General features: G+C 42.1%; 1 protein-coding gene and 1 pseudogene across 2 annotated transcripts in view; both read right to left on the bottom strand.

Moving 5' to 3' along the window:
- Nucleotides 1-1,738: 1,738 nt before the first annotated feature.
- The window catches only part of FAM124A (family with sequence similarity 124 member A), a 107,547-nt gene continuing 82,215 nt past the window's right edge, over nt 1,739-27,070 (bottom strand). The window contains exon 4 of the mRNA XM_082700542.1: nt 1,739-4,920. Coding sequence (XP_082556668.1) covers nt 4,108-4,920 — 813 coding nt within the window. The 3' untranslated portion in view covers nt 1,739-4,107. The remainder of the gene's footprint in view (nt 4,921-27,070) is intronic.
- Nucleotides 19,522-20,620, bottom strand: LOC309848942 (ADP-ribosylation factor-like protein 8B pseudogene; annotated as a pseudogene). Its single transcript has one exon. The product of its transcript is annotated as an ADP-ribosylation factor-like protein 8B pseudogene (transcript).

Below are 27,070 nucleotides of genomic sequence, written 5' to 3' on the forward strand. Positions count from 1 at the left end.
CGGCCACCAGGTGGCACCAAAGCTTCCCCACAGCCGGCTGCGCTTGACTTGGCCCCGAAGTATTCTATTCATCAGGCCCCTTTTTGGACAGTGCCACGAACATGTAGAGCTGTTCCTGTCCAAAAGGCTCTGGGTTTTGTTCTGGAAATTGGGCAGGGCTGACCTAAGGAAGCCTGGCTGGCTTCGTTCAGACATTCGACTTATAAGACAAATGTGTCAGATGGGGTTGTTGCGGTGATTCTAACCCAGACCATGCCAGTTAGGGGCTGTGCCCCATGTGTAGAAACATTTTTTCTATGACATCTTAGGCAACAGGAGGTGGGACTCTCATCACAGATGGAGAGATTAGGGAGCATGTCATAAGGGCACAGAGAAGGGGCCTTTTTAGCTTCACCAAATACTCTGGTGACTTTTGTTTTGAATGGATATATTGATCCTAATTCTGAGCACATAACTGGATAATAGTTATCACATCTCTAAAACAGAAATTGTTAAAAAGACTCAAGTGTGCCGACATTACCATTAAGGTTTGCTTCTGTTATTCATATGATGGGATTTAAAGACATTTTGTGTTTGGACTTCTATTCCCAAAGATTAGAGAAAAGCCTTCAGTGAAAGTTGGAAGAGTGTGATTATATAAAAATATATAAATTCAGCTTCTTTACCCTTCATGAGCCCATTTTTATAATGTTATGTCAATTTCTCATGTTATTTTCTTGAACCTCTGCTGGATCTGCTCAATTGTATTTCCAGAGAATTAAAGAGAAACAGAATCCTATAAATCCTAGGAGACATCTATGTTCAGACCAGGAACACGGAGCAATGTGGTGGGCAGGGAGGGGGAGGAAGACCATTGGTCTGTTCCCACTGCTTTCCTGAAATGCAGACCTGAGATCATTGACCATAACTGGGTCATGTCCATCTGGGGGTTTGGGAGGGAGAAGCTCTCCATAGTTAGTTTTATTTACCCTCAAATGTCTCTTCCAGGAATTCTGAGTCTACTTAGGTGTTTCTTACCTGATGGATAGGAGAAATCATTCATCTACAGAAAGCCCTGGAGGAGGATAGATTTCTCCTACATGTCTCCTGAATTAGGCAGACTGACGATATCAGCCATAGAGGTCTTCCCAGTAAAAGTAAACATTTGGTCTCACCTGGAACACACTAGCCAGTGTAGTCCAACTGGCTTCCATGTGACTATTCCCTTAGGTTGGGTCACAGGGCTCAATGCACACCCAGCGCTATAACCCATTTTGTACAACCACATGTCCGCGCTCAAGAATACAAGCTATCTTTGGTAGCTCACCAATCCACCCCCATGGGTGACCCGAGATGACTTTTGCAGGGCTTGGTAGGTCAGTTAGGAACTGTCTAAGAAACATCTCATCTTTATAGTGGCTCCTTGGTGGTGCTTAGGCACCATGATGGGATCGTGAGCAGTAACTTGGGGAGTCTTTTTGCAGAAGAGACAGGGATGGGTTGTGAACTAGACTGGGACACTTAGTAGCCCCCCTTCCCCCACCCCCTCCCCTGGGCCATGCTGGGGGGAGGTGTAAGGTCAAGATAAGAGACTGGGGTTCCATTAAATGACAAAAAACAAGAAAACCCAAAAACCACAACAACCCCCCCCCCCCAAAACCTAGGGCTAAAATCTAGATTTCCTGTACCTCAGAGTCCAGTCCAGGAGAGAAATAATTTGAGACAGCCTCATGTTTTTTAATTGAACACGTTTATTGAGCATTCACTGTAGGCCAGCCTCCATCACAACAACAGCAGTCCAAGAGTCAGGATCCCCCAGTGGGTGTCAGGACCTTCCCTCGGTTGGTAGACTGGACTGTGCTGAGGGTGGGTTACTAAGAAGGGGTGGGACCGGAGAGCATCGGGGTTTGGGTTCTGAAGTAATCCTAGGGGTGCATGCAAGTATATTAAACTAAACTAAGGGCACGGATGGGGCACGCCAGGAGGAGCCATCACTGGATGGTGGCCCGTTTGTTTATGCCTCACTGACCTTTGCTGCTTACGAGCTGGCGAGCTGGCGTCAACACCTTGGAGTTATTTTTCTCCTTCTTAACATTAACCTGTTGTTTTTCACCCCCCTGCTGCCTTGAGTCACATTTCCGGATGGGAGGTGGATGGCTAGTGGCTTACTAAGAACCATCTCTGCACGAAGGAGCCCCTCAGGGCCCTGAGCCCTGTGCTCCTGGGGTCACCGGCATGACAGGAGGACCCCGTGGCAGAGAGGGCTGCAGACGCAGATCCCTTCTTGCTGGCTGTGCCCGAGGTCCTAGATCAGCCTCTCTCCAGCACAGGGCTCTGTCTGTTCTAGTAAATAAGATTTGATTGGAACCCAGCCACTCCTGCTCACTCCCACGTCTCCCCTGGCTGTTTCGGTGCTCAGAGCAGGGTCATTGCAACAGAAACCAAATGGCTGGCAAAACCTACCACGTTTGTTATCTAGCCCTTTCTAGAAAGTTTGTTTGCTCCTGGCCTAAAAGTAAAAGGGACCATGTTTTTATTTACTTAACATGGAGAATCTTATCATCTGGACGTTGGGGGGCAGGATCTAAGGTTCTCACTGCAGGAATGGCAAAGGCTTCACGGCTGCCTGGAGAGCAGTGTTGAAATGGATCCTGAGGCTGTATCCAGACTGGTGTGGGAGCTTTCAGAGAGGGGAAAGCTGGGCCAGGAGTCATGGAGGCAAGGAGCACCAGACTAGGAAGTGAGCAAGGCCAGGAAGTCCATGCTCCTGTTTCCCAAAGGGAGGTAGCAGGCAGGCACAGCTCGGTGTCACCGTGCCCCGTGCTCGGCACTGCTGAGGTTGGGGTTGTAAACATGCCCTCACTGAGTGGGAGAGAGGTGCTATTTAAATATCATTCATACTTCGACAGAAGCAGAAAACAGGCAGAAAAGGTTAAGGTTGGGCTAGAGCGCCAGCTTTTAATTAAGGCTTCTATGCACTTGTGGAAGGCTGGCGATGAAACAGGGTCTGTCCAGGACAACGTTTTGTATAAAACTTATTTGGAGAAGATGGGGGCCTTTATTAATTTGTGCCATCAAAGTGCCACTGAAAAAGGTTGCAAATTGTTTAGAAACAGAAAGATCAGGGTGTGTGGCCATACATGTTTCCCGGAGAGAGCATGGAGAGAGCAGTATAAAGTGTGGCTCCTGTCCTTTATATATGTACATATATACATAGCCCTTGGATGGTAGTTTTTTAAAATGCAACTGTCTTAAGCTTAGCTACCCCTATGACCGATATCCTGTTATCTTGTGACTCCAGTGAGCGGTTCCTCAGGGAGCCACATAAATCCCGGGAGTGGAGTGGTCCTCTGTAGATTCCACTTGTTACAGGGAGGTGTTGTTGAAAAGTGGATGCAAATCCGGTTTTTGGAACTCAGATCATATTTTGATTCCACCATGAGTCTGTTACTCAGGATAAATCCTTATAAAGTATATTAGCTACTTTTGCATAAATTCAGATTTTCAGATACGCATGGCATCACAGCGAGGCATTACCGTACCCCGATACGTGTTTCGCTGTTTTATCAAGCTGACTTTTTGCACTATCAGCACTACCTGGAAATTCTTAGGGCCACTGTTGCCTGGTGATGCAAATATGTATGCAGAATCCAGTAAGCTGTACGTTACGTTATTGTGCACTAATCTCTCATACAGGTCACTTAGTAGCTTTCCCACATTCAACATTTTGGCTTTAATTGTTTTTCCTTCACAGCATGAAAAATTGCCGAATCAGCTCCGGCTGACTAGGTTTTCTTTTCATTTCAAATAATGATATGAGGCATTTAAATTGTATTAAATGCACTAAACCATATCTCAAAAGGAATTGGGTATTCGAAAAAAATTTTACAACTTAAGCTTGAGAATTTATTTGCATAAAAAATGCGAGCGTTTTTCCAGCAAGTCTCTAAAATGTGCCACCTCTCAGGTAAGAATGGGTGGTGTGGTACCTCTGCTAGTGAGCCCGTGAGACGGATGGATTTCCGACGAACCTGAGGGGGCTGGCTGAGAGCACGCACGGGTGGTGTGCAGACCCCAGTGCGGCAGTAGGACCTGAGTCTGTGTCTGAAACACAAGAGCAGAGGGGGTTCAGATGTAGAATTCCTCCATGTCATTGTCCACGGGTCCGGCCAGCACTGGGGGCAGTGGGGCATCTCTGCCCGCGGTCTGTTCAGTGCGGAGAGCATCACAGGGAGGCTCTGGGGAGGACTCTGTGAATGAGGAGGGGCCATGAGTGGGGGGAGCAGCAGCGGCCGCTGGGGCTGAGGAGCTGCAAGGCCCTTTGGTGAAGAAAGGGAGGGAAGCCCAGGTGGTCTCTGTGGCCCCCCCACTCCCAGTGGGCAGTGGGCCTTCTCTGAAACCCTTAGGCTTTGACCAGTGGCTGCTGCACCTTTCAGGGGGGAGGGCTGCTTCCACGGTGCTGCAGAACCGACTGGGCGCCGAATAGGCAGAGACCACAGAGAGGTCTGAGGAGGACAGCCGGAGGCCCGTGTCCACGTCGGTCTCCTGGGCCCCCTCCAGGTCATCGATGGAGAGGAGGTGGCTGTGCCTCCCCTCCGTCGCCCTGTGCCCTGAGCCATCTGTGTTTGAAAACCACTGTGGTAGAGCTGAGGAGCCCGGGAAGGAGTCTCCTGTGGGCAAACAAAGCAAGGACTTGCTTCTCTGGAAGGACCAGGGGAGGCTGGGAGGGCTGCCGGCTTGTCTGGCGGCTTCTTGCGGATGCCCGGTCGGCCGGCCTATCTGGCCAGGGCCCGGATGTGAGCTGTCCGGTAGGGGCTGCTGGCTGCTGCCAGGCGTCCGGCTCGGGGCGGTGGTGCTCGGGGAAGGCATGGAAGGAGGTTTTGGCTCCGACGCGTGGTGGCTTCTGCCAGCCTTAGGAATCCTCTTGTGCACCTTTTGTGCCTGTAGGGGAAGAGGGCGCGTCATGTTAGTGTAGGACTGGGGTCACTGGCAAGGAGGATGTTAACTTGAAACATCCAGCAGTGTCGTGGCAATCAAACGTTACCAGACATCTCATTCTCCAAACTCTAAAACCAAGAGGTAGCAGAGTTTGGGTGAGTGTGGACCCGACTTCTCAGCCTGAGGAGACCTCTCTGAACCTGGGAGGAGATGCAGCCCTTGGCTGCCGTCGGGGCTATTGTTATTTCAAGGACATAGGGAGGGCTGCTTGCTGCACAGATTCGCCACAAGCATGAGGGCCTTACCAAGCGTGAGGATGCCGGGATGAGGACACCAGTAAATACAAAAAGAACATTTGAAGGGTGTGTCTCTCTCCAACCAAAGCAGCACTGTTTGAATGTAACTGATTGGAAGATGGGCGTGCTCAGGGTAGGGTATCACAGTCTTAGGTCAACATGGGACTCTATTCCAGTATGTGTGAGATTGCCAGGCTATATCCTAGGGGCAGTGGCCCATGGCTCAGGGTGGTAAATCTTTGATGAGTGATGGGCTATCAGGAAATTAGCATTTATTCTCTTGCTATCTGGAACCACACTCTTCCATACACTCTGCCCTGCAGGGACTGGACAGGAGGGGGTGCTGCTGATTACTGCCAGACCCCACGGAAGCCCCTTAGGGCTTGGACAAGCATTGTCTCCCTCTAACACCTCACCCTGTTCTGCTCTTCCGCCCACCCTCCCTGCAGCGCACGAGGGACCTGCTTCTGTTCTGTAGAACGGGGGACCTCTATACGAGACAGAGTCGCCATCTGGTCTAGCTCAGTGCCTAAGCCTGCAGGTCAAACTTACTATGCAGTTTCCATTAAATAATGGATTTGGGGACAGCGGGTCTGGCCCTATTTAGTATGGATCATCTAATTTATGAATCCTTGAAATAAGGGTCCTGAGTGTGGTTTATTGTCTGGGATTTTTCCTGGCACCCAGCAGGCCCTTCCCTATACAACAGACACCCTTGCTCCCCTATTAAATGGGAACTAGGTTTTCCCACAGCTGCTTGCGAGATATGGGTGAATGTAAAATACACTTATTGTGTATCTATTACAGGTGAAGGAGTGGAAACTGAGACTCTGTGTTTGACCACGTGAAGCTTACAGTGAAAGATAAGAGAAAGAAATCCCTTGGGCAAGAACCTGATGACAGGCCCAATGACAGGGCTGTGAAGGAGAGACCAGGCACACCTGCCCCGTTGGAGCAGAGGAGTCTCCAAAGGAGGTGGCCCCACAGGGGAGCCTTTGAGATGCACAGCTGGCCTCCTGCTGGATGGCATGGGTGGAGAGGAGGCTGTGCTAGAGAGGGGCCAATCCAAACAGGCTGACTGTTAGCAGGTAGGCAACAAATGTGGAGGGGGTGTGGGACTGAGAAGCAGCTGGCTTGATCACAGTCGAATGATGAAGTTCACACTGGGAATGGAGTCTAGAGCTGTTCTGGTCAAGGACACCTTGACTAGGTAAGAAATCTACATACTCATCCTTATGTTGCAGTCTTAATTCTGTTATTTATGTATGACCATTCCTTCCATTGATTTCTAAGGTCTTTGCCTACTTGCAGATCTCTCCTAATCTTCTACAGTCTGATTCATTCTTTCCATCTCAACACTAACTGGGGGTCTTCTCCATGGGTGTGTTCAAGTTTTGAATGGGTTATTAAAGGTGCACCAAGATGCTGCTCTCTTTTACCATCAGCCTCTTGCACCACAGAAATATTCTAGTTATCATTTTCTATGGGATCTTTGGTGAGAAAAAGGTCCAGAGGGCCAGGCACAGATAATTTTGAACAAGACATAATCTAAGCCCCTAACAATGAACAATACAGTGTTTAAGGATGATAAAGTGACCTGTGATGAGAAGGTGAGTGACAACGGATGGAGCATGTTTGGGCACAAAGGAGAGAGACATTGATTCTCCTGAGAAATGAGGCAGCATGGGGAGAGGGTAGAAAAAGCTTGCCTTGGGCAGTCATACTTGGACAAAATCTTGGAGGTGCACGAGGTGCCCTCCAACTGGAGGGCGACCAGCGTGGCATGGAGGCACGCTCATGCACAGAAGCAGCCTGATCAGAGGCTGTAGGTGTGAACCAAAGCAAGAGGTGAGCCCTGAGAGGTAAGAGGAGTCTCATCAGGGTGGGCCCCAAATCGTGTTCATGTAAGTCCCCTGCACTTTAAAACCGGAAGACCTGAAAGCAAGATGGTGACACGGCCAAGTCTGTGGCTGCGGCATAAAGGAGAAAGGACTGGATGGGGAGGAAGACTGGTGGTAGAAAGCATTTTAGAGGATACTGCTGTAGTCTTTCACTTTGTAAGATTTGTGACAAGCCACATTCCCGGTTGCTTGCCCGAGTGTCTTCCCAAACATCAATTCAGATATTCAGGTCTTTGTATGGATTATCTGTCCAACCTCCTGATCCTTTTCTTAAATCTCAGTCTCTATATTCTGTAGTGTGTGTCCCCATGGCCTGATGAATCTAGTCTTGCCCTATCTGTACAGCCCACTGAAATTCTCAAGTCGTTCTGCCAAGGGTGGCTTAAGAAGCCAAAAGTGAAAGTAGCACTTATGGAGATTTTTGATGGTCCGAGTTATAGATCTTTGAAGAACATGGTGCAAAATGCTTTTGGTACAGCTTGTAAGTGGGTGCAGTGTGGTTCTCCTGATGGTCTCAATCATATGAATTTGGCTAAACAAGAAAAGGTAAGTCATGATGCTCTTGGGAGAAGGAAGTCCTCTAGTATGGAGGACGCTTTAAGAGGGGAGAGGCAATGTTTATTAATCAACATGTGGATCTAGGATTTTCCCTAAGGGTCCATTCCCCTGGGTGCCCTGATGTATTTCTTATTTGATAAATGCACATTACCCTATAACTTCCATCTTTGGAGCCTTACTCAAGAGCATGCATTTGGTAAGCATATTTGCATTCTGAATCTGCCTGAAAAAGGAGGCCTCCATGAGAATTGCTTCATGAGCATCAAAAGGCCAAGGTTGCCATGAAAGAAACTGCTAGGAGACATCAAATCATCCCACTATCAGGGGGCAGAATGGTGTTAAATTTGACTTAAAACCAGGAACAAATGGCACAGGACAAACAACTGGTGGTTTTGCAGGGATTTTCACCATGCTTTTCACCAGGGATTTTCCATTGTTCAATGGAAACCTACCTATGTTCTCTCATTTTGGCTCCATCATGAAGGCAGGAGCTCAGATAAACCCCAAATTACCTGCCTTGAAGACAGGACACATCCCATGTTGGTTACTAGTGTTTTCACAGTGCACCTGGGCTGGTGGGGTTCCAGCTGGACAAGCACTGGCTGGTGGTAAGGGCAGGGTCGGGGGCAGGGAGTTGCAGGAGGGTGACTGCGAGCCTCCACCACTCCCTCCACCCCAGTTCCCACGCTGAGCGCATGGGGGATGAATTTGCAGCAAATCTGGTGGTATTCTCCAGCTTTGCAGAAAAGTCAGCTTCAAAAGCAGCATCTCGTCTATCTTAAAGACAACTCACATAGACACTGGGTGGAGCTCCTTTCTGTGCCCTTCTCCTGGCTGTGCCTCTGTTTCTGGCCTCTCTTGTCTGCTTGTCTAACTTGACCAGGAACACTACAGGCTGAGAATGAATCATTTAGATGTTTCAGGAAACTCTTCCCCAGGTGACCTTCCCAGAGTAAAACCTCACCCTGTGGGCCCGCCTTCCAGGGAAGCCTCTCTCTGCCTGGCCTCGGGCTCTCAGGGCTGCCTTCTGTGACAGCAGCCATGTGCCTTGGAGTCCCCTGCCTTTCTCTCTGAAGCAGTGCAGGCTGCTGACTCACTGGAAGCCAGTGGGTCCTCCCTTTGCTATTTGTGAAACGGAATAGCATTAGATAAATGAATCTGCTTCAGGCAACTAGCCAGGGGGATCTGGTTATGTTTCTGAAATCACAAAGCAGTGACATGTGGCAGTCACCCCGGAAGCTTCTCTGGCAACTTTGAGCCTAGGCAGTTTGCAGTTAGGAGCGTGAAGAAGTCTGAGCTGAGGCATCTTTTTCAGTGATCTGGGTGTCAGTAGACTCATTTCCTGGCATATGGGTAGAACCCCTGGTGAAGGGGACTCTGCCCTGACCCAGTAACCCTGGGCAGTGTCACACTGGAATTCTCCCTCGTTCTCACACCTCTTCTTTCTGAGAAGGGTCATTTCCTCTTGTGTCCTTGGTGCAAATACAACCAGGGTGGCAATGTGTGCTGAGTGATGAGACAGAAATAGAAATGTTAATCCAGCGACTAACAAAAACATTAGGGGCAACTCAAGGAAATTGGGCAATGGGTTTACATGAAAAATCAGATTTTTGTTCTGAAGAAAAACACATCTTGCTTCCCACTTCACTGTCCTCTGGGAAGTTTTCATATAGCCTATGTTGTCTTTGAAATTATTTAAAACATTTAAAGTTGTTTAAAGACTTACTTTTTAAAGATGTTATTAGAGAGCATGAGGAGGGGTGGGGGAGAGGCATTGGGAGAGGGAGAAGCAGGCTCCTTGCTGAGCAGGAGCCCAATATGGGGCTTGATTCCAGGACCCTGAGATCATGACCTGAGCCAAAGGCAGCCGCTTAACCGACTGAGCCACCCAGGTGCCCCTAAAAATTATTTTAAATAGAAATGATTAAAATAATTCTTATTGAAATATAGTTGATATATAAAAAATAGAATAACAGTGCTGTACTAATATTACGTATTGTGAAATGATCACCATAATAAACCTAGTTAATCACCACACATCCTGCATGAGCTTAAAGTGGGAGCTGGCTGTGTTGGGGGGAGGCTCACGGCCACATTCCTGCAACCCTTACCCCAGCCCCTGCCATTACCACCAGCTAGTACTCTTCCAGCTGAAACCCCACCTGCCCAGCTAGCGCTTCCACGGTGCACCTGAGCCCCCCTCTGGTGACCAACATCAGGTGCATCCTCTCTTCAAAGTAGTGTAATTTAGGGTTTATCTGAACCCCTGCCTTCATGATGGAGTCAAAAATAAGACGGCACAGGTAGTTTTCTGTTAAACAAGCACAGTGGTGAAAATCTCTGCAAAACCACCAAGTGTTTGTCCTCTGCCAGTCGTTCCTGATTTTAAGCAAAAAAAAAAAAAAATTTGTTTTCTTGTAATGCAAACTCTTAATCTGCTCTCTTAGTAGGGTTCAATATACAACCCGGTATTGCTAGCCAGTCATTAAGCTGTGTCACATCTCCAGGGCTTACGTATTTTACAACTGAAAGTACACCTTTTGAACAGCTTTACTCCTCATCCCCCAATCCTGGCAATCACCCGTCTGTTCTCTGTATCTGTGAGTTTGTTTGTTTGAATTCCACATCGAAGGAAGATCATATGGTACCGTTCTCTGACTTGTTTGCTTAGCATACTGCCTTTGAAGTCTATCTGTGTTGTTGCAAACGGAGGGATTTCCTTTTTTATGGCTGAAAAAATATATTTTTCTTTATACATTCATCTACTGATGGGCACACAGGTGGCTTCCGTATCTTGGCCATTGTAAATAATGCCGTAATGTGTGAGTTCTTTTTGGGGGTTTTCATTTTCTTTGGATGAATACTCAGAAGTGGAATTGCTGGATCTTCTGGGAATTCTATTTTTAGTTGTTGAGGAACCTCCATAAGGTTTTCCGCGGTGGCTGCAGCAATTTCCATTCCCACCAACAGCCTTCACTCCACATTCTCGACAACATGGTATTTCTTGTCTGATACCAGCCACTCTGATGGGTGTGGGATGGCATAACACTTGGTTTAGATTCGCATTTCTCTGATGAGGAGCGATCCTGGACAACGTCTTATGGACCTGCTGGCCATGCGAATGTCTTCTAGAGAAAAATCTCTATTCAGATTCTCTGCCCATTTTTTAATCAGGTTCTTTATTTGCTACTGAGTTGTGTGAATTCTTTATGTATTTGGATATTAACCGCTTATCAGATAAACATTTGCAAATATTTTCTCCCACTCAGTAGGTTGTGTTTTCATTTTGTTGATGGTTTCCTTTGCTGTGCAGATGCCTTCTTGTTTGATGCTGACCCACGGATTATTTTGGCTTTTGTTGTTTTCCTTTTGGTGTCAAATTGAAAAAAATCACTAGGACTGGTGTCATGCAGCTTACCTGTTTTCTTCTAGGGATTTCATCATTTTAGTTCTTATGTTCAAGGTTTAATCCATTTTGAGTTCATTTTTGTGTATGGTATAAAACAGTGGTCCAGTTTCATTTTTTTAAAATGTGGCTGTCCAGTGCTCGCTTCGGCAGCACACATACTAAATGTGGCTGTCCAGTTTTCCCAGTACCATCTACTGAAGAAACTGCCCATTCCACATTGTATATTCATGGCTCCACTGTTGTAAATTAACCAACCATGTATGTGTGAAATTATTTCTGGGCTCTCTATTCTGTTCTTGGGTGTATGTATCTGTTTTTATGCCAGTATCATTTTTATGGCTAGAGCTTTGTAATGTAGTTTGAAATAAGGAAGTGTGATGCCTCTGGCTTTGTTGTTCTTTCTTAGTTAAGATTACTGTATGGTGACTAACACAGTAAAAAAATAAAAAATTTTAAAAATTAAGATAGCTTTGGCTCTTCAGAATTTTTTTTGTGGTTGCATACCAATCTTAGGATTATTTGTTCTAGGTCTATAAAAAATACCACTGATATTAATAAGGATTGCATCAAATATATAGATTGTTTTAGATTGTATGGACATTTTTACAATGTTGATCCTTCTAACCCATCAGCATGGAATACCTTCCCATTATTTGTATCTTTTTGCGTTTCCTTCATCAGTGTCTTACAGTTTTCCACGTATGGCCTTTCACCTTGGTTAAATTCATTCTTAGGTATTTTATTCTTTTGGTAAAATTAGAAACAGGATTGTTTTCTTAATTTCGCTTATGGTTATTGGTGTATAGAAATGCAACACATTTTTATATATTGATATTATACTCTGCAACATTACTGAATTCATTTATCAGTTTTGACAGGTTTTTTTGTTTGTTTTATTTTAGTATAGGCTTAAGGGTTTTCTCTATATAGTGTCATGTCATCTGCCAATAATGACAGTTTTACTTCTTTCTTTCCAGTTTGGTTGCCTTTTATTTCTTTTTCTTGCCTAATAGCTCTAAGACTTGCAGTATTATGTCAAATAAAAGCAGTAAGGTGGGAATCTTTGTCTTGTTTCTGGTCTTAGAGGAAAAGTTTTCCACTTTTTCACAACTGTGTATGATGTTAGTTGTGGGCCTATTATATATGCTCTTTATTATGTGGAGGTATGTTTCTTCTATATCCAACCTATCCAGAATTTTTATCGTAAATGTTGAATTTTGTCAAATTCAAATGTTGAATTTCTTTCTGCATCAATTTAGATGATCATATAATGTTTATCCATCCTTTGATAATATAGTGTGTGAAGGACCCCAGGTCAGAACTATAGTATACCCTATAAGTTTTAACATTCTTTTTATAACCAGCTTATGCTAACTAAGAAACTGTGGCCAACTGACCATAGATAAGGGAGTCAGCAAGCAGCATAACAGGATAACGAATAGCAACAATCTGTGTTTAACCCAGCTGTTTCTGGCTTCTGTATAATAATGCTTCTAATGCTTTGCTAAGAAATGAAAAATTGCTTAAACCCTCGCTCGCTGTGTAATCAAATAAAGTTATACCCTTCCCCTGTTAAGAATTTCCCCTACTACTAAGTAAAATTGATAAGTACCAAGGCCGGAGACGTGCGGTTCAGCACCTACGCTAGCTGGAGACAGGCGGTGGTTCAGCACGTATATAGATAAAGGTTAGAAACGTGCAATTCAACACGTACCCTCTACTGTACACTATCTGAACGGTGACTGGCCAGAATGTAGGTCCTCCAAAGCCAATCCGCTAACACCAAGTATGCCTTTTTCAAATGTTCAAATTGTCAGCCAATCAGCTCCGTCCCATCCAAAACTTGTTTGTACCTTCTATAAAAATCCTGCACCACCCCAGCCTGGGGTGCTCAGCTAGTAGGAACTGCTGACCACCCGTAGGCGCTACTGACCACCCGCAGGCGCCTGCGTAACAATAAAGAACCTCTTGCTGTTTGCATCCTGTGGCAGTGTTGAATTCTTGGGTAAGGGGATCCGCAAGTCTTTCAGTGTAACCCTGATAGGTGGATGTTGAACCATCTTTGCATCCCTGGAATAAATCCTACTCAATCATGGTGTATCATCCTTTCGAAACTCTCTGGACTTCTTGGATCTGCAGGTCTGTTTCCTTCCCTGGGTTAGGAGAGTTTTCATCCATTACTTTGTCAAATAAGTTTCCTACGTTTTCTCTCTCTCTTCTCCTTCTGGGGACCCTTATAATGTGAATGTTAGTCTGCTTGCTGTTGTCCCATAAGTTCCCAAAGCTATCTTCACTCTTGTTCTTTTTCCTTTTTGCTGGTCTAATTGGAGGAGTTCTGATGCCTTGTCTTGGAATTTACTGATCCTTTCTTCTGCTTATCTAGTCTGTTGTTGAACCCCTCCAGTGCATTTTTTCAGTTAATTCCTATTTCTTCTGCTCTATGACTTAATATGTGGTACTTATATTTTCTTTTTGTTGAAATTCTCATTGTCCATTTTCTCCTGGGCTTAGTGAGCATCTTTATTAGGTAAATTCCTTACCTCTATTTCATTAAGGTATTTTTCTGAGATTTTACCTGTTCTTTCATTTGGAACATGTTCCTTTGTTTCTCCATTTTCTTTCATTCTCTGTGTTGGTTGCTATGCATTAGAAAAAACAGCCAAATCTCCCAGCCTGAAGGAGCAGGATCATGCGGGGGATGAAATTATTATTCAATCTTGCTCTGGCTTTTCACTGTATCTTGGAGTTTTGCGTTTGTCCCAGCAGTCTATTTTATTCCTAGTGGCTTCAAATAATTGAGGGTGCTCTAAGACTTGTGAGTGTCCCAAAGGGAGGATCTCAGACAGAGCCTAGATTCAGGCTGATTGAAAGATAGACCCTCAGGCAGCTGAGTTTAAAATATGCAAATATAACTCTTTCAGGGGAAGACTGGGAGACAGGTGTTGTCTGCTTTCTCTGCACCAAGCCTCAGCCCGCCCTGGGATGATAGCCAATTAAGAAGCATTTCTTTGTTTGCTACCATCCAACTGACACACAAGCCCTGCTGGATACCAGGGTCAAACTATCAAGGAATGTTTTCTCAGGGTGGCAGACACAAAAGGTGGGACACCAAAAAAAGTATATAAGCAGTTCCTTTCTTGCAACCTGGGGCTAAGAGGAGGAAAAACATGAAGATAAAGAGCATAAGGATGGTGCCACCAGCCTTCCCAGTCTCTGGAGAGGGTTATAGTCAGCTCCCATACAAGTATTGAAATAAAAGCATGCCCCATAGGCCACAGCTATAAAGATACAGTAATAACCTGCTTTTATAGAGAGAGTGGGAATTTCAGTCTGATACCTCTTTGCCCTGTGGTATAGTTGGTTAAGAACTCCTTTTCAATTTGTTATAGTCCTCTGGAGCCTGCAAAGGTTCAGGCCTGCTGGCCAGCAGAGCCAAGCAGTCTCCCCTGGAGGGCAGCTGCAAAAACAGGGCACAAGACAAAACTCCTTTCTGGGAGATATTGGTGACCTGGAATGAGGCAGAGGGAAGAGCACAAAAATAGCACCCACAGGCAACTGTTTGTAAAGCATTTCAGTAGGTCCCTGGATATGTGTTAAATTAGATGTGCCAGCCCTTAGGTGACCCTTTAAGATAGGCAAATAGGGTGTGGTTTTTTGTTTTTGTTTTTGTTTTGTTTTTAAAGGAAGACTTGATGCTTTTTAATTCACTGTCTCTCTGCTAGGCCCTGGGGGTGGGTAATTCTGGATAGCCCTTTAAGAACTATTTCTAAAAAAAAAAAAAAAGAACTATTTCTCAGGTCCTGATAGCCTTGTGGGGCTTTTGGACAGGAGCCCCATGCGTTTTCAAAGCTAGATGTTTTGGGGGACTCATTTCTCAGGTACACACTTTAAAAAGCTGCAGCACTACAAGAGGAGTTCAAATCCCTTACTCCCCAGGGAGAGATCCGAGTTGTGAAATCCCTCTTGATGGTGGGTTACTTTGCCAGGACTGAGTTTCATTGTGAGACTGTGTCTCAGCCTATCCTACCTTTTTTTTTTCTTCTTAATTGAAGTAGAGTTGACACACAATGTTTCATTAGTTACAGGTGTACAACATAGTGATTCAACAAGTCTAAATGTTATGCTGTGGTCACCACAAACGTGGCTACCATATGTCACCATCCAACACTATTATAACCACACTGACTATTTTCCCTATGCTGTTCCTTTCATCCACAGTACTTACTCATTCTGTAACAGGAAGCCTGTATCTCCCACTCCCTTTTCCTCTGGCAACCATCAATTTGTTCTCTGTACTAATGTGTTTGTTTCTGGTTTTTCTTCCTTTTATTTCATTTAGCATAATACCTTCTAGATCTATCCATGTTGTTGCAAAATGGCAATATCTTATCCCTTCTTATGGCTAATACTCCATTGTGTGTATGTATGTGTGTGTAAACACACACGCCTCAGTCCACTCATCTCTCAATAGACAGTTGGGTTGCTTCTATATTTTGGCTAATGATACACTAAAAAAGGGGTATTACCTCTTTTTGGAATTTGTGTTTTTGTTTTCTTTGGCTAAATAGTAGTGGAATTACTGGATCATATGGTACTTGTTTTTAATTTTTTTGAGGCACTTCCATACTGTTTTCTACAGTGTCTGTACCAATTTACATTCCCAGCAAGAGTTCATAAGGGTTCCTTTTTCTCTATATTCTTGCCAACACTTATCTTTTTGATACTAGCCATTCTGATAGGTGTTGATATCTCCTTGTGGTTTAGATTTACATTTCCTTGATGATGAGTGATGTTGAGCATCTTTTTTTTTTTTTTTAAGATTTTATTTATTTATTTGACAGACAGAGATCACAAGTAGTCAGAGAGGCAGGCAGAGAGAGGGGGAAGCAGGCTCCCTGTGGAGCAGAGAGCCTGATGTGGGGCTCAATCCCAGGACACCAGGATCATGACCTGAGCTGAAGGCAGAGGCTTTAACCCACTGAGCCACCCACGCGCCCCGAGCATCTTTTCATGTATCTATTGGCCATCTTTGTTTTCTTTGGAGAAATTTCTACTCAGATCCTCTGCCCATTTTTCAGTTAGATTATTATTATTTTTTTGGTGTTGAGTTGTATAAGTTCTTTATGTATTTCTGGATATTAACTCCCTATCAGATATATCATTTGCAAATATCTTCTCTCATTCAGTAGGCTGCCTTTTCATTTGTTGATAGTTTCGTTTGCTGTGCAAAAGCTTTTATTTTTTGGTATAGTCCCAATAGTTTATTTTTACTTTTGTTGCCCTTGCCTTATAGGAGCCATACCTAGAAAAATGTTGCTAAGTCATGGCCATGTTCAAGAGATTACTGTTTATGTTTTCTTTTAGAAGTTTTATGGTTTCAGGTCTTACATAGTTAGGTTCCTTAAAACAAAACAAAACAAAAAATGTTTATTTTTTTAGAGTCGGAGAGGGGGAGAGAGAGAACCAATGAGCAGGGGGAGGGGCAGAAGGAGAGAATCTCAAGCAGACTCCCTGCTGAGCATCTTTCCCCTCAACTGATCCCCTTCACCCGCCCCCAGCATGGGGCTAATCCCACTATCTTGAGATCATGACCTGAGCCAAAATCAAGAGTCATATAGATGCTCAACAAGCTGAGCCACCTGGTGTTTTCTCACATTTAGCTTCATAATCTATTCTTGTTTATGGTAAAATAGTGGTCCAGTTTTATTCTTTTACATGTAGCTGTCTAGTCTTCCCAGAACCATTTGTTGAAGAGGCTGTCTTTCCCCTGTTGTATATTCTTGCCTTTCTGGTTGAGATCAATTGACCATATATACATGGGCTTATTTCTGGGCTCTCACTCTTTTTTTTTTTTTTAAGATTTTAAAAAATTTATTTATTTGACAGAAAGATCACAAGTAGGCAGAGGGGCAGGCAGAGAGAGAGAGGGGAAAGTAGGCTCCCGCTGAGTGGAGTGGGCTCTCTATTCCGTTCCATTGATCTGGGTGTCAGTTTTTATTTGCAGTACCATCCTGTTTTGATCACTATAGCTTTGTAGTATATCCTGAAATCAAGGATTGTGACAGCTTCAGCTTTGATCTTTCTCAAGATTGCTTTGGCTATTGAGGGTCTTTTGTGGTCCCATACGAATTTTAGGCTCATTTCTTCTGGTTCTGTGAAAAATGTTGTTGGTATTTGGGTAGGGATTGCATATAGATTGAATCTGTAGATTACTTTGGGTAGTACAGACATTTTAATAATATTCTTCCAATCCAGCAGCATGGAATGTCTTTCCATTTGTTCATGTCATCTTCAACTACTTTTGATCAATGTTTTATAGTTTTTAGAGTATAGGACTTTCACTTCCTTGGACAAGTTTATTCTTATTAACTCCTTAGGTTAATAAGTTTATTCTAATTAACTCCTCTTTAAGTGTTTGGTAGATTTGGTAGATTCACAGGTGAATCCATCTGGTACTAGACTTTTGTTTGTTGGGAGTTTTTTCATCAACAATTTAATTTTGTTACTATTAATTGGTCTTTTCAGATTTGCTGATTTTACCTAATTCAGTTTTGGAAGGTGGATACATTTCTGGAAACCTACTATTTCTCCTGGGTTGTCTCCTAGTTTGTTGGCATTTTATTTTATTTTATTTTTTTTTTGGGTGGTAGTCTCCTATAACCTTTTGTATTTCTGTGGTGTTGATTTTCTTTTTTAAAGATTTTATTTATTTATTTGACAGACAGAGATCACAAGCAGGCAGAGAGGCAGGCAGAGAGAGAGGGGGAAGCAGGCTCCCCACTCAGCAGAGAGCATGATGTGGGGCTCCATCCCAGGACCCTGAGATCATGACCTGAGCCAAAGGCAGAGGCTTTAACCCACTGAACCACGCACAGGCACTCCTGTGGTGTTGATTTTTACTTCTCTTTTATTTCTGATTTTATTTGGGACCTTTAACTTTTTTTTCTTTTGAGTCTGGCTAAAGGCTTACTTTATTTACATTTAAAGGAACCAGCTCTTGGTTTCATTGATCTTTTCTATTTTTTTTCTTTTTTTCAGTTCCTATTCACTTATTTCTGCTCTGGTGTTTATAATTTCCTTCTTTCTACTAACCTTGGGGTTTGTTGTTTTTCTTCTTCCCTTGGTTGTAAAGTTAGATAGTTTGAGATTTTTTTTCTATTATGTTCAATTAGCCAACATATAGTACATCATTAGTTTTTGATGAGATTTTTCTTATTTCTTGAGGTAGGCTTGATTACTTTATATTTCTCTCTTAGACATGCCATCACTGTGTCCCAAAGATTATATAGCATTGTGTTTTCATGTATTTTTGACTTCCTTTTTGATTTCTTCATTGACCCATTCATTGGTTGTTTAGTAGCATGTTGTTTAACTTCCACATGTTTGTGTTTTTTCCCAGTTTCCTTTTTTAAAGATTTTATTTATTTGAGAGAGAGATTGCAAACACTCAAGTTGGGGGAGAGGCAGAAGGAGAGGGAAAAGCAGACTCCCTGCTGAGCAGGGAGCCTGATGCAGGACTCCATCCCAGGACCTAGAGATCACAACCTGAGCTGAAGGCAGACACTTAACTGACTAAGCCACCCAAGCACCCCTCCAGGTTTTGTTTTGTTTTGTTTTTTTTTTAAATTCTTGTGATTGATTTCTATTTTCATACTATTATGGCTGAAAAAGATGCCTGACAGCATGTTTTCATTGATTTATTGAAACTTGGTTGGTGGCTTAGAATATGATCCTGGAGAATGTTCCATGTGCACTTGGATGTTACTCTACTGTTTTTAGATGTGGTGTTCTGTATATATCTGTTAAGTCCATTTGGTCTAATGTGTCATTCAAAGACATTGTTTCCTTATTTTCTGCCTGTATGATCGATCCACTGATCTACATGGAGTGGTAAAGTCCCTACTATTATTGTGTTTCTGTCAGTTTTTTTCTTTATGTCTGTTAAAAGATACTTTATATATTTAGGTGCTCCAGTGTTGGCTACATAGATATTTATAATTGTTATATCCTCTTGTTGAAATTGGTCCCTTTATAATTATGTAATGACCTTCTTTATCTTTTGTTACAGTGTTTGTTTTTTGACATTTTTAACCCATTTTATTACACTGGTTGGAATGCTCTAAATCCATGAAAGCCTTTAAGAAAATCTTCAATTCCCAACCCTTTAAAAAAGTATGTTGATCCCCCCGACCCCCAACCAAAAAAGAGAAAAAGAAAAAGAAGAAAAAGTAGAGAACTAAGGATCTGGACAGATACACAACAGCGTTCTTTAGTTCCTCTCATATCCCCAACTGCTATCTGTGATGAAGAATTCTCAGAAAGCAGATGTTTTAAGAATTCATATATGATCTCACCAATGTAAAAAACGAGAACAACACTGATCTGGTGCCTCAGGTCATGCTTTGCAGACCAGTTTTTTAAAAATTCTTAAGGTGTGATTACACATTTCACATGCATTTGTGAGATATGTAAACAGTATGTTAATATCCCACATTAGTCAAGCTAAAGGTTTTCTAAATACTGTGTGGCACTAGAAACTTCATGTTGTTATCAAGTCAGTATCAGTATTAAGTGAATGGATTCTACAATGAATTATCATAGACATTTACTGAAAATAATATAAATCTGGCCCAGAAAGACCAGAACAGAAATATGCAATTTTCTTGATTTAAGATGGTCAAGTGTTTTTGTTTTTGTTTTTTAAAAAAAGGCTCTATACACTGTTTAAGACAAGTATGTATAAGAAGCTTTTGTGTGTGTGCTGACTTTATCATGACAACTCTAGCTGATTCTTTATGAAGGATTAGGGATACACATCTTCAGCAGTACACAAGAGAAATAAACTCTCTTGTTTATGAAAGGCAATTTCTTGGGTTTAGGGAGGACTGTACTCTGGGAAGTACTTCAGGGGAATGGACAGTAATTCTAGGATTATAGCCAGGAAGTACTGGAAGACTTCAGGAGATGCTTCAGCTTCTTCTAGATTTTAATGTTGAATAAGCCACTGAAGTGTGATATCTATGTTTTCCTTTTCTTTGCAAGAAATTGAGTAGCAGCAAATTCCTCTGTCCTGAATAACAGATAGGTTCATTTTTTCAGTTTGTTGTTTCTCATCCAAGACCTTAGGAAGCTCTCTCTTGCTTCCAAGTACTAGCACTAGAATTCCTTGTAACAGTGGCTTATCTAGAAGATGATGTAGTTCATTTTGAGAGTCTTCTATCTTTTCACGATCAGCAGCATCTGTCATGTAAACAATGGCATTGACTCCCCTGCAGTACTGTTCTCACATGCTCCGGAACTGGGGTTGTCCTCTTATGTCCCAAATCTTTCTTGTGATGTTACCTTTAGTTACTTTCCCCATGTTAAAGCCCACTGTGGGTATCCTATCCTCACTGAACTGACCTGATGTGCTGACATGGATGAAGATGGTCTTGCCCGAGTACTGCAGCCCCACCAGCGTCAGTGCCATCTCCTCCTTCCAGAAGAGCGAGCAAAACCAGTCCAGCAGGTGGGAGATGAGTGCCAACATGATGGCCGGCGGGAGGACAGTAGCAGCGTCGGCTCCCACAAGAGCGGGCCTCAGCCCTGACCCCTCAATGGCTCCTAGGGGCCGTGGCACACCACTGGCCTTGTTTTAATGTCTATTATGTCCGATACAAGCATTGCTACCCTGGTTTCTTTGCTGCTATTTGAATGGAATATCTTTTTCCATCCTTTCCCTTTTAGTCTTTAGGTAGCTGTAGATCTGAAATGAGTCTCTTGTAGGTAGCCTACAGATGGGTCTTTTTTTTGCTCTAATCTATTCTTTCACCCTATGTTTTTTGATTGGAGCATTCAGACTATTTACATTTAAAGTAATTACTGATATGTATGTTATTACCGTTTTCATTGTCTTCTGGTTGTTTTTGTTGTCTTTCTCTGTTCCTTTCTCCTCTTGGTTTCTTTCCTTGTGATTGGTGACTTCCTGCAGTGTTATGATTGGGTTTCTCTTGTGTGTGTGTGTATGTATTATAGGTTTTTGATTTATGGTTACTGTGAGCTTCATATATATTATCCTAAGTATACACTAGTCAATATCAATTGGATGGTCCCTTAAGTTTGAGCACATTCTAAAAGAATTTTTTTACTCTCTCCACCCTTTTTCATGTATATGTTGTTATATTTTATACTTTCCTTCTAATTATGGCCTTTCCTTTTCCACTTAAAGAAATCCCTTTAACATTTTAAGTCTTGTTTAGTAGTGATAAACTCCTTTAACTTTTGTTAATCTGGGAAACTCATGCTCTCTCCAATTCGGAATGATAACTATGCCAGGTAGAATATTTTTGGTTGTACGTTTTTATCCTTTTAGCACTTTCTAAGTCAGAAGGGAATAACATGATACATTCAGTTTCTGCTGAAGAGTCAGCTAATGGCCTTATGGGGTCTCCCTTTTGCTTCTTTCTTGCAACTCTTCAACTTTTGGCATTTTTATTATTATGTGTCATGGCGTGGAACCCTTTGGGTTCATCTTGTTCATCTCTATTATTTCTTCAGGTAAGTTTTCTACACCTTTCTCTCTTAATCTTCTGGGACCCCCTATAAATTGAATGTTAGTTTGCTTGACATCCAAGAAATCCCTTAATCTATCTACACTTTTAAAAATTCTCTTCTCTTTGGTGTTCAGCTTGGGTGCTTTCTGTTACCCTTCCAGATCACTAATCCATTCCCACTCTTCTGCAGGGAAGAAGAGTGTATTTTTCTTTTAGTTATTGTATATATTTTTTTCAGTTATTGTATTCTTCAACTTGGTTTCTATCTCTTTGTTGAAGTTATCATTGAGTTCTTCCCCTTCTCCCTCCAGTCCTACAAGCATCTTTATGTATCCCTACTTTAAACTCTTTTTTTTTAAGATTTTATTTTTATTTATTTGAGAGACAGAGATCACAAGTAGGTACTTTAAACTCTTTATGAGGCATATTGTTTACCTCCATTTCATTTTCCGAGATTCTTTTTTTTTTTTTTTAATTTGAAACCTGTTCTTTAGTCTCCTATTGCTTGACTTGCTGGATCTGTTTCCATGAATTAGGTAGGACAGCTACTTCAAAACTCGAAGGAATGGTCTTGTGTATAGTCATTCCCCATGTAGACTGTGTGGGCCTGGTAACTTTGGCTGGAGCTGTGGCTTGTGTGGGCTGGGTTCCCAGGGTGCTCTGTGGTGGTGCTGTGGTGGTGAAGTGGGTGCAAACCAAGATGTCCTGAGGCTCTCCACATGGAGGGTGCCTGGTAGGTTCCCTGCTCTGAATCTGAGACATGGTACAGGCTGGGGGATCCTGGGGTGCTCTGGCACTGTGGCTAGAACTGAGGCAAGCATAAGCACGTTCCAGAGCACTCTGTGCTGGGGGTACCTTAGCAAGCCATCTGAAGCTGAAATGGTATGAGTCTGGGGTATTCCAGGTTGCTTGTGCTACCTTCCTGCAATGACTGGAGATGTAGTAAGTGCTGTGCAGGGGTATCCTGGTGTAAGCAGCACTGTACTGATGCCATCTTGGTGGGACAGCTGGGTGTCGGTTAGGAGCCTGGAAGTCACTGAGGTAGACAGGCTGTCTGGGGCACCTGAACCCTGTTTCTACCCATACTGTCAAGCTTGGGGGTGGGGAATTTAAACCATAGTGCTTGTCCACTTCTTAGACCCAGAGAGTCTCAGCAGCTCCCTCACATTCTGGCTGGTGTCTAGGGCTTGTTCCTTTATATTCTAGTTGCTCTGTTAATCTGTAGTCTTTTTTCTGTGCCCTTGGACAGAAGACTGCTCATAGCCTCTTTGTGAACTCAAGTGGGAGAGGTAGTACATTATCAAGGGTGGGGTTCCCATCATACCTCCATCTCTCTTGATGTTCTTGGTCTTTTGTTATATAGAAGCTGTTCATCCAGTCTTCAGTTGTTCAGAAGGAACTGCTTCATAAATAGTGCAGATTTGGTGTGCCCATAGAGGAAGGTGATTTCAGGGTCTTCCTACATTGCCATCATGGATCAACCCCCCCACCCCACTTTGATGTGGGTGTTTTTGGGTTTCCTTCAGAAGAATTTTTTTTTTTTTTTTAATATGTAGCTGTAGATTCAGCGTGTCCATGGAAGGAGGTGAATTTGGGATACTCCTATGTCACCATCTCAAACTGAAAGTCCATTTTTTTTAATGGACCTTAGAAATAAGGACAATTTAGAGGAAAAATGCAAGTTTCATAGTAAGGTAAAACCTGTGTACATTTGGTGAAAACAGTGACATTTCTAGATAGGACACTTGAAAATTGTCAGAATAGTTTAAGCAAAGATTTGCTTAACCACTCATCTGTTCATTTCTTATAGAATGACACACCAGGATAATGCAGAATATAAGAAAAGTACTTATTCTCCAGAACTGGCAAAATGGCAGCAAAGTGATAAACATCCATCTAACCTCCTGCTACCTGTTACATAGCCTCCCTAACTTCACTCCAATGCACCGTTCTGAACAATCTTGATAAGTACAAATCTGACCATGTCCCTCCGCAGAACAGTCCCATTAGCAAGCTCTGCAATACTCTACTCCTTCAGCCTTGTATCTTTCTGGAATTGTAATCTATGTGGTTCAGCTGTTTGGAACTGACATTTTCCCCCAACACATCAGGTTGGCTTTTATCTCCATGAATTCATGTTCTTCTAAATGCTTATCTGCTTAGAGGACACCTGCCTATCTTCAGAGACCAAACTCAAGGCGATGCTGTGAACCCTCATCTGGCCACCTGCCCTCCTTTGTGAACAATGTGCACTCAATGTGCCTTGCTGGGGCACAAGGCAAGTTTTTTTTTAAGCTTTATAAGATTATATCAATGTATAATTCTACCAGGAATTTGTGTTTTAGTTGCTTCCCCCATTAACATTTGGCTTTACTGTTCTTTAAAATTTTTGCAGTTCTGGTGGGCATAATGATGGGTGGTGGGAAACTGGCATTTCCCAGATGACTGATTATATTGAGTACCTTCTTATATTCTTATTCTTATATTTTTAATGGCCACTTGGATATCCTCTTTAGTGAAGTGCCTATTCTTTATATATATATTCACATTACAAATATCAACATTCATCTTTTAAGGCTGGTACTTACTGTGCTGCATTTTAAGAAATTGTTGCTACCCATCTAGCAGCTATTCTGAATCACAGGGTGGGGGACCAAACAGAAAGAAAACTTGGAACCCTGAGAACTGTGGGCTGCCATATATGAGAGAGAGAACTAAGCTTGTATCTAATAAAGCCACTATTTGTCCTTTCATGAACCTGACCTTACAGATTACCAAAACATAGAAATTTTGCAGAAATGTACGTTGAATAGTTAGAGGAACTGGGTTAACTGCAAAATCTTTACTTGCTGGTGTAAGGCTTTTAGCACCCCGGCTGAATGACTTCTAATACCCGCCCAAATGTTCATATTGGCACATAGAAGCACACAACAAATTCCTACCAAATGAAGGAATACAAAAATACATGTCAGGTAAAAATACATCTCTTCTAAAAGTGCTTATTATCAAGGGAATATTAAGTATGTACAAATATCTGTAAACCACAAATGGTTTTTATAGGGAAAAAATCATGAGGACCGTGATGTTTTGAGAAAGTGGCAGCAACATCTATGGTAAAAAGAAAATTTTCAAGTCAAGAAATGCCTTAGGGACCACCTTGTTCAATATCAGTACTAGCTCTTGGGAAAGTAGGATAAGTATCACAGAAGATGCTAGATAGAAAGGGACTATGACCCCCTGGAACTGTTAGTTCTGATTGACCTGGTGTATATTCAAAAAGCTATCCATTTGAGGATCAACAGACAAGATCATAGATCCGAGGAATAACTTTAATGAGAGAATCTATAAATCTAAAAAACAATTCATGAAAGGAGCATATCATGCCCAATTTAAATTCTTCCCTAAGTTCTATGTTCTTCCCTGATTATTTTTCAGTATGACTTATGCATTACTATACCATTGTCTAAAAAATAAAAGGGTAGACTAAACTGATTTTTGCATTAACAAAGGGTTGTTACAATTTGATAAAGTGTCACTGATTTAAGGAATTTCGGAAGAGAAATATTCCTTATCATACTTCAATGAACAGATCTTAGAAGCAGCTGACTGAAATAATTAGTATCAACTTAAGCAAAAATCCCATTTTTGAAATTAGAATGAAAAAGCGTGAAAAAATCCTACTTGCACTTTGGAGCATGATAAAAAAAAAAATATCTTTTGGGGACTTCCAAAATAAGGACAAGAGAGGGAGAAAGGAAGAGGAAACTTTGGCTGAAATTCCCCCAAACTGGGGAGGCATATGGCCATCCAGCACAGGAAGCTCAAAGATCAATTTTCACCAAGACACCTTATAATCAACCTCTGAAAAGTCAAAAACAAAGAAACTTAAAACTAGCAAGAAGTAAAAGAACCATTACATACAAAGAAATCCCCACAAGGCTTTTGGCAGAAACCTTACAAGTGAGGAGAGAGTGGGGTGACATATTCAAAGTGTTCAAAGAAAAAAAAAGTCCTCAGATACACAAATGATAAGGAGAAAGAACTAGAGCAAAGCACTACAAAAAATGACAGCAAGAAAGGAACTATAAAACAACCAGAAAGCAATGAACAAAATGGCTATAGCACATCCTTATTTATCAATAATTATTTTAAAAGGACAAAATTCTCCAATTAAGGGACAGTGGGGGGAAAAACCCATCTGTATGCTGTCTACATAGGATTCATTTAAGCAGTAAGGACACTCATGGGCTGAACGTGAAGGGATGGAAAAAGACATTGCAAGCAAATGGAAACCGAAAGAGAGCAGAGGTAATTAAATGAGACAAAATAAACATTATGTCAAAAATTATAACAAGAGACAAAGAATGTAATTATCTAATGATAAAGAGGTCAATTATCAGGCAGATATACAATTCTATCTATGCACCCAATATGGGAGCACCTATAAAAACTAATTGTTAACAGATCTGAAGGGGGAAATAAACAGCAATGCAATAATAGTGGAGGACTTCACTATGCTACTTCAACAATAGATAAACCAGACAAAAAATCAATAGGGAAATGGATTTGATAACCAAATCAAATTTGGTTTGGTTATCAAATCCATTTCCCTTAGACCAGACATAGTAGACGTATAGAGAACATTTTACCCAACAGCAGCAGAAGACATATTCTTCTCAAGTGCACACAAAACATTTTTTAGGATAGATCACATGATAGGTCACAAAAAATTACTTAGCAAACTTAAGAGTAAATGATACCAACTATCTTTTCTGACCATAATGGTATAAAACTAGAAAACAGTAGTAGGAGGGAAGATGGAAAATTCACAATTGTGGAGATTAACATATGCATGAAAAACCAATTGGTCAAAAAAGAAACCAAAAGGGAAGTAAAAAAAAAAAAAAAATATATATATATATATATATATATATATATATATATAACTGAAAATGGAAATACAACATAGCAAAACTTCTCGGATGCAGCAAGAGCTGTACTAAAAGTTCAGAGCAATAAATGCCCACATCAAGAAATGAAAAAGATATCAACCAATCTCCCTCTAACCTCAAGAACTGGAAAACAAGCTAACACCAAAAGCAGAAGGAAAGAAAGATCAGGGCAGAAATAAATGAAACAGTGACTGAAAAGTTAATAGGAAAAATCAATGAAACCAAGAGTAGTTTTTGTAAGATAAATAAAATTGACAAACCTTTGGCTAGACTCACCACAGAAAGAACTCAAAACAAGTGAAAGAAGAGGTGTTAAAATTGATATATTACTAGAAATATCCAATCTACCATGATTGAATCATGAAGAAATTACTGGCAAAGAGACTGGAGATTTTTGATTAGTGATTCAAATAAAAAAGTCTGGAACCAGATGGCTTCACTAGTAAATTCTACAGAACATCTGAGGAAGACTTAAACTCTTTCAGAAAAGAGGAGAGGAGGGAAC

This window comes from Mustela nivalis (genome assembly GCF_964662115.1).
Source record: "Mustela nivalis genome assembly, chromosome: 15".
Taxonomy (NCBI): domain Eukaryota; kingdom Metazoa; phylum Chordata; class Mammalia; order Carnivora; family Mustelidae; genus Mustela; species Mustela nivalis.